General features: G+C 42.1%; 1 protein-coding gene across 1 annotated transcript in view; it reads left to right on the plus strand.

Moving 5' to 3' along the window:
• plekhm3 (pleckstrin homology domain containing, family M, member 3) overlaps positions 1 to 16,043 on the plus strand; it is a 53,480-nt gene that overhangs the window by 10,339 nt on the left and 27,098 nt on the right. The window contains exon 3 of the mRNA XM_034693296.1: positions 4,910 to 6,019. Coding sequence (XP_034549187.1) covers positions 4,910 to 6,019 — 1,110 coding nt within the window. The remainder of the gene's footprint in view (positions 1 to 4,909; positions 6,020 to 16,043) is intronic.

Genomic DNA, 16,043 nt, shown 5'->3' on the forward strand with positions numbered 1-16,043 from the left:
AATGCGGAACTCATCTAGGCAGAGTGTGACGTAGTGTGAGTCTCTTAGCCAATGGCTGTGTGTTCCAGTCATGTCCTTATTTGGGCAAAACTCACAATCTTAATATCTTCTTAACCGTAATGTTAGAAAAAAATTCACCCCCCGTACAGTGTGTGCCATTAGAGAGATTAGCGTTGTAGGGCCAAGCCGTTTTTTGAACCAGGCTGTAAACATGTTTATTAATGCTGCAAAGATCGTCTTTTTCCCATTCATATCTATGTGGTTTCCGGTGTTTCTGCAGCCAGCCTCAAGCGGATTTTCGATGTACTGCAGTTTATATCACTTCCGCATTGGCTTCATCGTTTGAGACCGGAGTTTGCCGCTTGTTTTGAGCCCACTTGAAGCACTTAAGCACTACACATCTACACTACAAGTCAAAAGTTTGGAAACACCTTCTCATTCAAGGGTTTGTATTTATTTTAATTATATGAAACACTGTAGATTAATATCAAAGACGTCAAAACTATGAAAGAACATATATGGAATTATTTAATGAACAAAAAAGTGTTAAACAAACCAGAATATGTTTTATATTTTAGATTCTGTAAAGTAGCTCCCTTTTTCCTTCATGACAGCTTTGCACACTCTTGGTATTCTCTCAGTCTGCTTCATGAAGTGGTCTCCTGGAATGGTTTCTAATTAACATGAGCCTTGTCAAGAGTTCATTTGTAGAATGACTTGCCTTCTTAATGTGTTTGAGACCATCAGTTGTGTTGTTCAGAGGTAGGGTTAGTACCAAGCGGCAAACTCCGGTCTCAAACGATGAAGCCAATGCGGAAGTGCTATAAACTGCAGTACATTGAGAATCCGCTGGAGGCTGGCTGCAGAAACACCGGAAACTACATAGATATGAATGGGAAAAAGACGATCTTTGCAGCATTAATAAACATGTTTACAGCCTGGTTCAAAAAACGGCTTGGCCCTATGAAGCTAATCTCTCTAATGGCACACACTGTACGGGGGGTGAATTTTTTTCTAACGTGACGGTTCAGAAGATATTAGGATTCCGAGTTTTGCCCAAATAAGGACATGACTGACATGACTCCCGGTCGGGAACAAACAGCCATTGGCTAAGAGGCTCACACTACGTCACACTCTGCCTGGTTGAGTTCCGCATTACCAATATGGCTGCCGCCGTCGATTTGCTTCAAAGCAGCTCTCAGGAACAGATGGGTGACGTCACGGATACTACGTCCATATTTTATACAGTCTATGGTTAGTACACAATGAATAGTCCTATTTGGCTACTGTTGTAATCCAGATTATGGTAAAACCAGATTATTTCCTAGTTTTGATGTCTTCAGTATTAATCTACAATGTTGAAAGTAATTAAAATAAATAAAACCCATTGAATGAGAAGGTGTGTCCAAACTTTGGACTGGTAGCGTACATTCACACCAAATTCATACCATAGAATGTATTAAAAATATTGACAATACCACAGTTACCCTGAGTGAAGCCAACACTTTAAAAGCTCCTCCTGGTGACTGGCTGCATTATTTCTTGATTTGTACAGTAGGATGGATCTACAGTGACATTATTCAGGCAGGTTAGATAGTGAATGCAAAGGAATCTTGCCCCATTTTTTTGTCTTATCAGAGGTAATACCTGTTGTCTGAACCCTACTCTATCAACCCACCATAATCACTTTTAAGGAAAGACATAAATTATGGTAAAAAAAACAAGCCTCTTAATGAGCCTCAGATCAGAGGAAGCAGCTGATACAAGGAGCGGGCGTGCCTCCAGCCTTCAGATACAGGAAGTGGAACAGTTTGCCCAGTGGCCTCCTTAACAATACAAGAAATACTCTCCAAGGGCAACCCGCGCCATGACTATCTCTTACCAAAATACCAAAGCTGTGCAAACCTCTGTTAAGCCCATGATAAGTGGTGTTATGTCGGAAACTGGCCTATCTGGAATCACGCCAACTGGAGGGTTCAGGATAACTGGGGAAAAGCTGCTAAACAAACAAATGGGTAAAAACGAGGGATGTGTGCAGTCGGCGCCAGAATTACAAGTGAAATGAGTTATTAACATTTATCTGGGGCTGTAACTCCAGTTACTGGCCAATGCCTCAGTTCTGTATTGCTTTACTACCCAGATGTAAACAAGCTCAGATGACAGATGGGATCTCGGCATGGTTTGGCAGCATTTTGATCAAGAAAATTGAGAGAAAGTTGTATGTAGCCAAAAGGGGTAACCAGCACAGATATGTGGAAGTTAATCTGGAGGGAGGATGCTAGCTAGTTTTACTAAGGTTAGCCACACTCTGCAAACCAATCTGACGTTGTTTACCCACAGACTCTTTGATCCTGTGATCAGCCATGTTCAAGAAATTGTTCTCAGGTTTTTTCTGAGCGTTTCCTTTCCTTTAGACTAGTCTGCTAAATGGAAATTAGTCTCTTCTGAACAACCTTAGTAAAAACTGTCCATTTCATCAACATTGATTTAGTCCTAATGTCCAAAAATGTTGCTCAAAGTGTCCCACATTAATGCAGCATAGAGTTGAAGTTTGAATCCTGCTTTTTGTCTGGGATGGCAGCTTTTGTCACCTTGGATTCACTGCAGTCAGCTCACAACAGAGAACACATAGAAATGTTCAACCTTCCACCGTCTCTGCAGCATGAAACACATATTGATCAGTGTGTTTAAAACACTCAGAGTTTGTCCACAGCAGAGCCAAATACACTTCTCCTGTTGAGTGGTTTGTTTCCTAAGTCTCAGCACTTCAAACAGCATGTCTGGAAATTGACAGGTTGAGCAATGGTTATTTTTAGCAGAAGGATCAATGGCTGAAAATCGGATTATGGTTCAGCACTGGTTTTGGAGAGGCTTGTCTGGAAAGTGTGACACTAACACATTTTGAAGTTTACTCTAGTGCCTCTCACGATGGTTTGGTTTGGGTTTCTACCTTTTTAGATGGTTGTCCAACTAGCTGTGTTAGCATGGCTGGTATGTGAAGCCCTTTTCATTCTGTATTGCAAGTCTGCATCAACCCCTATGAGGTCTTTGTTACTACTTACAGACTTGCTGATGGGACAGCTTGGTCCTAACATCATCCCTCTGTGACATTTGCAATGAAGGCGAGACGTTATAGAGGTGTAGATACCCTGCATTGACCTGGCAATATGATGAGGGCTTAAAATTTCACTTCACTGCAAAACCATTTGCACCAAGATCAATATACACATTTACCTTCAACTCCAAAAAATGAATAGATTTGGGTTTTAGCCTAGTTTACAAGGAAGTATGTCTCTTCTAACATCAGATAATTACTCAAAAGTGTCTTTTTTCACCAATTTGTTTTCAAAGTGGGACCCTGAGTTTCAAATTTGTTGTTGTTTCAACTTGCTATAGTGTAAAGTAAAGGCTAGGGATGGAAGGATACACTCGTTTTTCAAGAAAACTGGATTGAACTCAAAATTTAAATAGCTATTATTTTATTTCAATTCTCAGATATGGACAGTTGCAATATATATTTTTTTCTCTTTTATTTCTTTGTAAAAAAAAGTAATCCTTTTTCATTTTAAGGTGTGTTGTAACTCAAATAAAACCACTGAACACTTTTTTTCAGCACCTTGCAAAAAAAGAAAATTTCAGAACAATTATAAAGAAATGGAAAGTGAACGACTCCCAAATGAAAGTATTAAATATTAGAACAAATAAGGTAAATATCTTTAAATAAACAAAAGTGCAGATTGTGCTCCTGGCTTGGATTTGACATGTTTTTCTTCAGGAGTATCAGGGAAAGTCAAAATGCTGCCGTACATCAGATCTGAAACACAAAGGTGCCTCCTGAGCTGCTCGGTCTTCACCTGCTGCCGCCATGTCTGTTATGCTCAACTCAGCGAGTGACGAGAGAGCAGCGCAAGAGACTTAATGATGTTGAACAAACAAAGTGACATGCAGATAGCGCCCTCTACTGTTTAAATATAATATTGAAATACAAATTTTGTTGAATCGATTTTAATCCACTCTTATTTGTATCGGTTTTTACCGTCTTGTGATATATATTTACATCCCCAGTAAAGGCAGATGGTACCAGTGAATGTATATGAGCTGTGGATGTATCCAGGTTGATGTAGCCCATTGGTTTGCCTGCTTGAATCTGAAGTAATCATCATTGGATCAGAGGGGGGATACAGCTGAAGCTTTATCTTGATTGACAGGTCGCCATGCAAGCAACTTTTTAACCTCAAGGTATCATTATGCTAAACTGAAGCATACTCTTCTTTATCATGTTGACTCTAAATGGGACTTTCATTTACGAAATGAGCATCACGCTTCTCTGAGAAGATTTGAAACTAACAATTCAGACCGTGAACTCATAAGAAAATATTAACTGAGGTGATAAATCAACTGACAGTACGGTTATTTTCTCATAGTTTGTATTCAATGTGGTTTCTGTGTTGCAATCCATGGAGTCACTCCTTGTTGCAATCCTGCTTAAGCAACACTTTCAGACCTGGAGGCTACACCTACGACTTTTTTTGCAGTCTATGGAAGAGATGCAATTTTTTTTTATTGCACAAAAATACACAAAGTGTGTAGGTGGGAAAAGCATTAGTCATTCCTGAGTCATCTAAAAACTACAACTGCCAACAAAGCTGTAACAATCTGTCAAATGTGCTGAGTAGAATAATAGATATTTTCTTTCAGATTGAAGTTCTCGTTTTAATCTCTTTGTTTGGATCATGTGGACACAATGACATAATATTCATATTAAAATAAAATCAAAACCTTTGGATTTTTAATACCTGACTTGCTTTATCAGATGACGTGCACCTGTAGCAGTTAGTTTGAATAAAACAGCTTGTTGATTTTATTAAATTCCTCCATGTTCTTCTCCCTCCTCTGTTTCTCTGTTCAGCTGATAAAAGCAGCAGCAGCAGCTCTGTGGTGAAGCACGGTGCGATGGAGCAGCGTGAGGGACCCCGGGGCCGTTGGACAGCCTGCCACGTCGAGCTGACACCCTGCGAGCTCCGGCTCTACACTCTGGACAGCAGCGCCAACCGCCAGCTGGGGACCGCCTACTCTCTCTCACACTGCCAGAGCGTCATCTCGCCGGCTCCTTGCAGCCAGCCGGGCCAGATCACCCAGCCTGCCGATCAACGCACGCTGCAGGCTTTGTTCTTCAACAGCACACGTCTACAGCTGAGGGCGGCCAGCCAATGGGAGGCGATGGAGTGGAGGCGGTTGATGTGGGAGAAAGTGCAGGCCGTCAGACCGGTGAGGCAGGATCACCGCCAGCGGAAGAGTGGATCAGAACACCAGGTTGTAAAGTTTCCTGCGCCCATGTCACCCTCTTCGTCGCCCTCTCCCTCAGGGCTGGATACCCGGCCTGATGGAGAAAGTGACATCCCCACCTCTGCAGAAGCATCACACTCTCAGCAGTCTATTCCTTGTGTCCTGAGCAGACCCACCACCCTTCCCTTGTTCACCCAACGCTGCCAGGACATCCTCAAAGCTGGCCTGCTCCATCAGCTGGTGGATCAGAACAACTGGAGAGCCTTCACCTTCGTCTTGACCAGATCGGCACTCCGGGCGTTCGCCACAGAGGGTCGTGGATCTGTCTCACAGCCTGTCCTCCAGTACTCTCTGTCCTCCTGCTCCGCCGTGCAGCACGATCAGGAGCCGGAGAACGGAGAGCAATGGACAGAAAGAGGGGACTGCTTCCAGGTAGTGTTCCCCAAAGAGGTGCTCCGACTTCGGGCGGACGATCAGCTCAAAGCCCAGGAATGGGTGGAGGTCCTGCAAGAGGCGGTCGGAGCACAGAGGCCCGCGCAAGAAGAGGAAGGAGGGTCAGGGGAAGGAGCTCCAAACCTCCAGGGGGTGCTGCTGAGATCAAAACCATCCAGGGAGAGGAGGCAGAGGGAGGCCCAGAGAGCCAAGAGGCAGTCGGTCACCACCAGCTTCCTCAGTATCCTCACCTGCCTGGCTGTGGAGAAGGGGCTCACTGCTCAGAGCTTCAGATGTGCAGGTAAAAGCTCCCTCCTAGCTACACACAGATACACAAAAACACACCCACACAGAGACACAGACTGAACAGACACACAGAAGCTTAAAGTCTACTCATTAATTCCCTGAAAAGAAGAAGAAAAACATTGATTTCAAAGGTTTTAATCCTGGTCAGAAAAAGTCAAACCCTCCTCACACAGCAGATTCTTTTTAGCACTTTGAGTTTCTATTCAACTTACAGCCTAAACTTTTGGAGCTGGTTATATGATTTTCATTCTGATGAACAGATCTGAACGATGCTGTCTCTCTCCTGTCACTCAGTAGTTTGAGTGTTTTTTGTATTTATTCTTCAGCCTTATTCATGCCCTGAGCCATTACAGACCCTCTCTCTCTCTCTCTCCCTCCTTTTATTATTATCCCTGCTCGGCTCTGTGACAGTCCCATAAATGGCAGGCGGTGCTTTTACTCTCCCTGGGTGTGAAACGTGGGCTTCCTCTCTCTCGCTCTCTCTCTCGCGCTTCTCTCTCTTAGGAGGGCTTTGAATAATCACCGCTCACCTCCCTTTTTATTTGTAACAACTGGCTTATTAATGCAGGGCTGTTTGAAAGGCCAGCTGAAACAGGAACAAGGACAGAGGCCGTCTGGGGGCAACTGATGATAATTGGTAGGCTTAAAGCACCGGAGGAGAGGAAAAATGAATGAATGAATGAATGAGAGGGAATGAAAGCAGCCTGGGGATGCTGCAGTGGTCAGGCTTGATCGAGGCTGTTTGATTGAAGGGTTTCTGGGTTGAGCTGCATGGGAGGGACAGCTGGATACGTCCATTTTTCTATTCAAGAGCACACCTCCGCTCACTCAGTCCATTTATTTCCCTTCTTTTCCTTGCTTTCTTTCTTTTTACTTTCAGCAGTGCATCAAGACTCACAGCTTTTCCCTCTTTTCTTTTCTCTCTTTTTTTTTTACCCCTCTGTCTCCCTTTTATTTATTTCACTGTATCCCTTCTTGGGCTCCTGCAGTGTCACTTAACAGGTCCTAAAAGTCTCTTGCACCGTTTATAGTTAAAGCCCTAAAAACTGGAGATAAGTGCAGAAGTGATTGTAGGATTTCTTGTTTTTAAAGACTTTTAGTTGAAATGTTTTGCATGCATGCTGTTTCTAATGTACCAGCTCCTCTTTTAAATGTAATTTGGCCATTTATTGTAAGAAATTTGAACAATTCTGAGCTACAAACACATTTCCAGTTGCTCACCGCCTGAGAAAGCCTTGGTTAAGAGGCAGAGAGAGAGAGATCAGACTTATTAATATGATTACAACAAATTGTCTCATGAAGTAATTCCAATCATTAGACTTGTAAGCTTCTCATATCCAGTTAATGCTTTGAACCTGCAAGTCATCTCTGAGATAATCAAGAAATCATCGGATCCTTCATTTCTGTTTTCATTCTCAACTTGCAGCGCAAATTGTGAGCTTTGGCTTTGCATCTTCAGCTGGAGTTAAAACTAACCAACATTTGTAAAATCAAACCATAACTGCCAAGCTTGAGGTGTGCACGGCCTTATTTATCCACCAGACTTTGTTCAGCTAAATTCATGTTGCTCTGAATTCACGTAATAAGTCCCAGTTTTAGCATGAATGCATTTTCCAGTCCCTCCAGGAAGTTGCGATTTCGCGATCGCAACTATCAACGCAAATTCAACCAATCAGCGCGATTTTTTCGCGGCCTTGCAATTTTTTACAATCAGTGCAACTTTCCCGCAAATTTGACCAATTACCTCAATCTCAGCCCCTGCACGTCATCGGTTTTGTCATCGATTTGACTTCCTTGGAACATAAACGTAAGTCCTCCCTTGATCTGCACTTTTCAACAATAAAACACGCACAGAGAACGGGTGAAAAGAGAGGGGACAGCAGCCAGGACAAGTGACCATGACAACGTTATTATTTATAGATTGAGGGGCTCAGTGTTAGCTTGGCCTCTACCTGCAGCAGGTGTGCTTTATGAACCAGCTCTCCTCACCTCCATGCATCTGTCTCATCTTCATTGATGATTTTTACCCCCGGTGTGCGTTAGTGACAAAGACACAACCGGGGGACGTCTGTTTACTATTTGAGGTTTGACGTTGTTGCCGTGGTTACCGTAAAAAGCTCTGCGTCTACAGCTTGATTTAATCCAGTTTGGTGATACATCAGACACATTTAGTAAGTTTTGATCAACTCCTTGTCATCAAAGATGAAGATTAATTTCAGAGTGCCATGAACTGACTGTGCATCAGTCGCTGCGAGGTGCATTCAGGGACTGTCGTAAATGTGCAATACAGTCCTTTCATGGCATTTTTCATGTGAATCAAGAGAATCAAAATAGTCAGTGGCCACATCAAGAATGTTTTCTAAAAACAACTGTAATTTAGCATATTTACTTGCCCCTGAGATGTTATTGGGGGACAAAAGCAAAAAATAATAATCGCAACTTTCACCGCAATTTTTTCAAAAATCTGTCGTAAATTCAGGCTTTTTGGGCCGCAACAATCACAAAAAAATCCTGCGAAATCCTGGAGGGACTGATTTTCTTCATTGTTTTCTTTGGATTTGTTAACAAAGGGAAGTCAGTCATTTCTTTAACTCATCATAGCATTATGTTAGTAGTGAATCAACTCTAAACCCATTAGGGATTATTGTCGGTCATCGTCTCATAACGAGAGGCTAGCAAGCTGGAAACGGATGCCGGCTTCTTCGTAATCCTGGTGCAGCCAGTGGTTAGCGTTCAGCGACTTCAAGCCAAGACTTTCTCATCCGTGAGGTGTTTACTTTGCAGACCATCATTTGTTCCATCCCCTCGTGTAGTAGTGCACATTCATCTATTTCTGGTGAGTCTCAGTTTCACTGTAAAATGGAAGTTACACAGAGGCTTCCTTTTGACTTGCCTCAGCGTTACAAGACATAATGTTGTTGTGATTTATTGGTGTTCCAACAGGTCTTGAGTTTGCCAAAATAAAATCATGATGAAGATTTGTAAAAAGTATTCTTTGTCCGGTCTGTGTTCAGGAGGACCAGAAAACAACTTTTAAAATGCTTAATTCTTGAATCCAGAGCAGATTGACCATTTGTGATGCATTCCAGGACGTTTGGAAATCTTAACGCTGACTGGCTTTTGGGACAGAGCGTCAAGCTGATTTGTTGTGCGATTTAACATTCTGATCCAGAGCTGTTTGTTCGCTGCTCTTACATGCAGATATCAGTTGACAGAGATAAATAAACGATAGCTAGATTACCGCTGAAGGAAGTGGGGATGCCATTACTGTACTATTCTGGATATGCTAACCATGAACAGACCAAAGCCTGCTCATACAGTAATGGTCGTGCTTGGACTACAAGCACAATCCAGAAATCTCTCCTGTAATAAAGACTGGTTGTAAATTGATCCAGATTTGATGCTTTTGCTTTTTTAACCTGTTATTGAAAATGTACACAAATGAACTGTTTTGCACAATTTGGCATCAGAAAGAAGTTTAAGTCTTTACAGAGAAGACACATTAACACACACAGAACTCTGCCTTACCTGTCGACCTCGCCGTCTATGTTAGACTCTATTGCTGACCTTCAAAGCTTTATTGACATAATTCATCTAAAACATTCATGTTGTTGCGTGAGCATGGATGAATACCTGATTATTCATATATGATACCACTCAGCTAAGCAAGACCTCTTAATGGAAGCGACCGCGGTGCCCCGTGGTCAGTCCGCTCCTTAAGTTTCCTCTGATTTCTCTTTGAACTTGATTCAAGTCCGCCCTTTGCATATGCGTTACACCTATGCATACATATGCAGCGATTGATTATTTAACATCAAAATGTAAAATGAATTCAACCAATTACACTTCTGGATTACAGTGGTTGTGTTTCCTTTGAAGGAAATGGTTAGTGGTTGTTTGATGACCATGCGTCCCCACCCCTCGCTTACCTCAAACACACACACACACACACGCACACATTTGAGCGTGTTTCTGGAGTTTGGTGACCCCGCGTTGTAGAACTGTAGCACATTCTCAGGCCCCCCAACAGCAGGCCGTGTGAATCTGAGGGACAGGGGGGCGTCGGGTGAAGTGGTTATTGGTAGATATCAGGGAATCAAGGAAGTAGGTGGGCTCACATCAAAAGATAAACAGTCTCTCCCTCTCTGTCTACCACACACACACACACACCCTCACACACACACACTCTCACACGCACACACTCTCACACGCACACACACACTAACACACTCACTATCTTACTCATAGTCCTCTCCATTTGTGCACATTTTCATTTGAGTGTTTGGTCGGTGTGAATGAGACACATCAAAGCTCAGGCTTCTCCCATCTTTTCAGTTTTAATTCACACACATGTACATAAAACACACACACACACACACACACACACACACACACACACACACACACACACACACACACACACACACACACACACACTCACTCCTGTGTCCTCTCAAAGGTGTGTTGGTAAAAAAAACTGCAGCGGGTAGATGAAAGCATAAGCCCCTTTTCAGCCCTGATGTCATCTCTCTCTCTCTCTCTCTCTCTCTCTACTCTCTCTCTCTCTCTTCTGTATCTCTCTGTCTCTCTCCCCCGTTCACTCGCCCCGGGCGGGTCAAAGTGACCCTCTCTCACTACAGAGAGGCGCGGTACAATCGGTAGACCTTTGAGCAACGTTTGAATTCCCATTCATCTTTCTCTCTGTCCCTCTCTCTGTTCATCCCAGAAAGACTCATAAAAGATCAGAGACAGGCAGAGAAAGCAGTAGTTGCTCTGTGCTGATAATGGAGGATGTATTTAGCAGCAGAGAGTGTTAATAGCTACTTCTTAAGATAAGAAAAGGAAGACACATTAGAGTTCTAATAGCTGGTGGGGAGGAAGTGGTTGTAGTAAATAGCTAAATAGGTTTTTGATGTGATTAAGGTGGTGCATTTAAACTTTATTCAACATTATACAACACAAAGAAGTAAAAACAAAGAGAATGATGTGGACCGGCTTGTTTTGTTGAGATGCCTGAGATACTGTTTGTTGTGAAGTTACAAATAAAGGTTGATTGATTGAATGAAGAAGTAGCATTTTTAACAATAGAAACAAAAACATAAAAATGTCAACTGGGTTACTTGACCAATTCTTACTAAGTCATACAAGTCATATAACATAAGATAAGATATTCCTTTCTTAGTCTCACAACGGAGAAATGTACAGTGTTACAGCTGCAGTAGATAGTGCCAACAACAAAGAGCATATAAAAAAGATATTATTAAAGTTATTATCAATTCAAAAGTAAAAAGTAAATTAGCATTTTCTAAGAAAGGTATGTACAAACTGAACAATATATTAATACAATATATATATATACAAAACCAGTAATACTGAAAGAAATATATGTCAGTGTGATATGTGAAACTCCATATGTCATATGTGAAGCCATGTCTTTTTTGGGATGCATCTAAACCAAGCAGGAACCTCCGTACATAAGAAATGAAGCCAATGCGGAAGTGCTAAAAACTGCAGTTCCTTCAGTGTCCACTTGAGGCTGTTTCCGGAAGTACCTGAAACCACACACACACCAATTCCAAAAGTCTGATCTTTACAGCAGAAATAAACATGTCTACAACCTGGTACAAAATATAATTTTAATCTGAATAGCTAATTTCTCTGAATGGGGGGTGAGTTTTTTCATAACTCTGAAGTTAGAAGATATTAAGATTACAAATGTTGCGTAACTAGAGACACAGCTGACATGACTGAAAGGCAGGAACACTGTAGCTGTTTGCTAGCTCAATAGACATTAGGTTGAGTTCAGCATTTCCAAAAAAGGCCCCCGTTGATGTCGACAAACAGAGGGATGACATTACAGAGATGTATTACACAGTCAGACTGAACTAAGCATGTTATTTTCCCCAGACTGTAACACATTAATTTACTTCTGCATGCTTTCTTATGCTGTTAACGTACCAGTTTATGAAAACCCAATCTCAGAACCCATCAGCCATCATCTCTGATTAACCACTTACAGCCCAGACTTCAGTTTCTGTACACTGTTTTGTTTCTCAGTCCTTGAGAGGTTTCTGTTAAACATTTCAAATGTATTTTTTCTTTCAATTTCAGATACATTTAAAACATATAACACAACATACACTACCAGTCACAAGTTTGGACACACCTTCTCATTTAAGGGTTTTTATTTATTTGAATTACTTTCAACACTGTAGATTAATACTGAAGACATCCAAACTATGAAAGAACATATATGGAATTATTTAATTCACAAAAAAGTGTTAAACAAAGCAGAATATGTTTTATATTTTAGATTCTGTAAAGTAGCCCCCTTTTTCCTTCATGACAGCTTTGTATACTCTTGGTATTCTCTCAGTCTGCTTCATGAAGTGGTCTCCTGGAATGGTTTCTAATTAACATGAGCCTTGTCAAGAGTTCATTTGTAGAATGACTTGCCTTCTTAATGTGTTTGAGACCATCAGTTGTGTTATTCAGAGGTAGGGTTAGCACACAATGGATAGCCCTATTTGACTACTGTTGTAATCCAGATTATGGCTAAACCAGATTATTTCATAGTTTTGATGTCTTCAGTATTAATCTACAATGTTGGAAATAATTAAGATAAATAAAAACCATTGAATGAGAAGGTGTTTCCAAACTTGACTGGTAGTGTATATCTGTTCATTATAACCATATCATACTCTAACATACCATCGTCACACAGTTCATCGGGGAGGCTGATTGGGGAGGTCAGATCAACCATTAGTGATGCATTACAGGAAGACAGGAAATGTAAACACTGAAAACAAATGTGTCCCTCAAGTTGAACTTCCTTGACCTTAAATGGATTGTTAGCTGCACTTGGATGCAGATATATTTCGTCTCATTTGCATACGTTTTAAACAACATCACAGTCCGTCCCTGTCGGCTCAGACGTCAGTGTTTCCTCTGCTCGCTGGTGAGAATTCCTGCACAGCGCTCTCTGTCCTGAGGTTGTTTTGCTGCTTGTTGAGGTTGTGGTCAGAAACAGATTTATACACTTGGTGTTGTTTTGGCCTTTTTCATCCATATTCCCACATGCATTATCTGTAGAGGCTTTACTGCTGTTTTTTCATGCAGAGCACTTTGCAGCCTGCCTTTGGTAAAAGTACCCTTTTCCCCCTGTGTGTGTGTGGGTGGGTGTGTTCTCCTCTGGTCTTCATGATATAGAATTTGAGGTTAAGGTTAAAGGTTGTCATTTAGGTTGCAAATGTTTTCAGGCCACATACGTATGTGTCTTTGTCCCTCTGGGCCCAACAGAAGCTGACCAAACTGAGGCCACAGTTGGCCTGAAAGACGGCCCGGTGGTCAGCTGTTTCCTCGAAGTGACACAATGTTTCTCTGCCTGCTGGCTCTCACACAGTGGACTGTGGGTTTTTTCAAAGAGCATCCACCCCAACAACAGCATGAGCTCACTGCTGAAATTAGCCTAAATCTGAGTTACACACGTGTGTTTCATCACGGTTCATTTTAAAAAGATAAGACTCTGTTGTTGTCGTTTTTCAACAAGCAGTAAATTCACCAAAATAAACTTGATTTCCATTGTTTAAACTTTGGTAATTGGTTGAATTTCTTCTGATAAATTAAAGATTATTGCTGCGTTCAGAGGGAGTAATACTTGTTTTGGAATCAGCGTGTGATCAGAGCAGCCAGACCACATCTGGAGGTTCTTCTGAGTCACGCTGTGATCAAATGTTTGATGGGTACGAAATTGAATGCAGTTTGTGCAGTTTAACCACATGAGACAACATTTAAGTTGAAAGGCCTCAGCACTAAAGCTGCTCTTTAAAAAGGTTCATCCAACCGTGACAGCAAGTACAGCCATAAAGAGGGATTCTGGGCGGGGCCAGTATGACATACACGATGAGGGTCATGGGATTGAGAAGTTGTTGAGTTAGCACCAAGTGGCAACCTCCGGTCTCAAAATATGAAGCCCATGCGGAAGTGTTATAAACTGCAGTTCATTGAGCGTCCACTTGAGGCTGGCTGCAGAAACACCGGAAACCACACGCACCCATTCATTAAAGACGATCTTTACAGCAGAAATAAACATGTTTACAGCCTGGTACAAAAAACGACTTCAGTCTAAAGAGCTCATTTCTCTATCGGCACACACTGTACAGGGGTGAATTTTTTCCTAACGCGATGGTTCAGAAGATATTAAGATTACGAGTTTTGCCCATTTAAGGACATGACTGACTTGACTGACAGGCGGGAACACATAGCTGTTGGCTAGGAGGCTCAAACTCCGCCTCTTAACCTCACACTAAGTTTGGTTGACTTCAGCATTTCCAATATGGCTCCTGCCGACTATTGGCTTCAAAACAGCGCCTCAGAAACAGATTGATGACGTCACGGATACTATGTCCATTATTTATACAGTCTATGAGAGTGACAGGAAATGAGGAGAGAGAGAGAGAGAGAGAGAGAGAGAGGTGTATGGCAAGCGCCAAATCATGTGTGGACTGAGAGTTGATCCTTTGACCAGTGTGGTGAGGACTGTAGCCTCTGTACACGGGGCATCTGCACTACCAACTGAGCTAAACCAGCACCCCTAATCAGATCCTCTAACTCAAAACTGTGTTGCAGCTGTTTTGGAGAAGGAGGAGATATTTTTGCTGACACATGTTAGTGGGAAACTTGGTATTGGATCAATACAAAGATGGGTGTACTCTCCAAAACCTGATCCTTCATTTTAGGCTGTAACAAGGCATTTCCAATATGGAAACATGGATACTACGTCCATTATTTATACAGTCTATGGTTTAGCACCAGTGCTGGAAAACTCTTCCACTTGAAGTTGCGTTGGCATTGGCATTGTTAGCAATACTACCAAGAAGTCCTAGCCCTCGCCTTCCTAACTGTAGTGGGGTTGATGTCCAAGGACATTTACCACTGAGCCCGATACTATCCTTAAGTTACGTCCGTTTAGGTTCTGGATTACATTTTAGAACCTATTCAGAGGACAGGATTTTGGTATCGTTCATCTTCTAGCTTCAGTTTGTAGAATGAGTTGTGTCGTCCACCATTTTTCCAGCATTTACCCCACCACTGTCCCAAACTGTTAATATAAGACCTTAAAATGCATTAACGTGAGACTGGTTGGGTCTGTGTGTGGCTCATTGGAGCACCAACATGAGTTCTTTCTCTTCTCTCAGTCAGATAAAACAGGAGTCCCCTTCTTAACACTGATTAGACCATTGTCTGTTTTTATCAGATCTTTGTCTACGATAACAAAAGTATCTGGAATAACTTTTCTGTATTGTCTGCGTTCCTCTTCCCTCATTTGATGTCATTCTTTCCTCTCATCTCTTGAAAGCCTTCTACTCCATCTGTTTTTTCCCCTTCTCCCCCTTTTCTTGGTCTGTGTTGTCTCTTGTGTTAAAGCCCTTCTGACACACTCCTCTCTTCCTCTCTCGTCCTTCTCCTCCGTATCTCTACATGCCTCCGTTTTCTAAAACTTAGATAGCTATCTTCTCTGCCTTTTCTTCCGTGCCTGTCTGCCTTTGCTGTCCTCCTCCTCCGTGTCCTCCCACAGATTCTCTGGATAAGGGACACCTGTTGCAGAGCAGCGTCTCTCAGCTGTTTGTGTGTGTGTGTGTGATCGTAGAGCAGGTCTGGTTGTTTGGGTGGGAGAGGAACTTTAAAGAGTGGAGAAGACAAAGCAGAGAGAGGGGCAGGTATCAGGCTGAATAGAGCTGATGATCTGTTTGTCTTTCATGTCGACAAAACACTTGATTATTGAAGTCTGCTGTGTTGTGACTACAGCAGGATCAAGACTCTGTTATTTGAGGGATTACTTCAGAAGAAACTGGCAGGTAGATTTCAGCAGACATGGATGTTGATATTATTTTAATCCTTCTTGAATACGACTCCCAGTTTTGGACATCCTAAAGGACAATCATGTCATTTCAGGAGCTTTTAAAGCAGGAAGGAAACAAATGCATGAATCAAGGTTTGTTTCTATATCCTGCACTTAC

The sequence above is a fragment of the Notolabrus celidotus genome, chromosome 10, assembly GCF_009762535.1.
Source record: "Notolabrus celidotus isolate fNotCel1 chromosome 10, fNotCel1.pri, whole genome shotgun sequence".
Classification (NCBI taxonomy): Eukaryota; Metazoa; Chordata; class Actinopteri; order Labriformes; family Labridae; genus Notolabrus; species Notolabrus celidotus.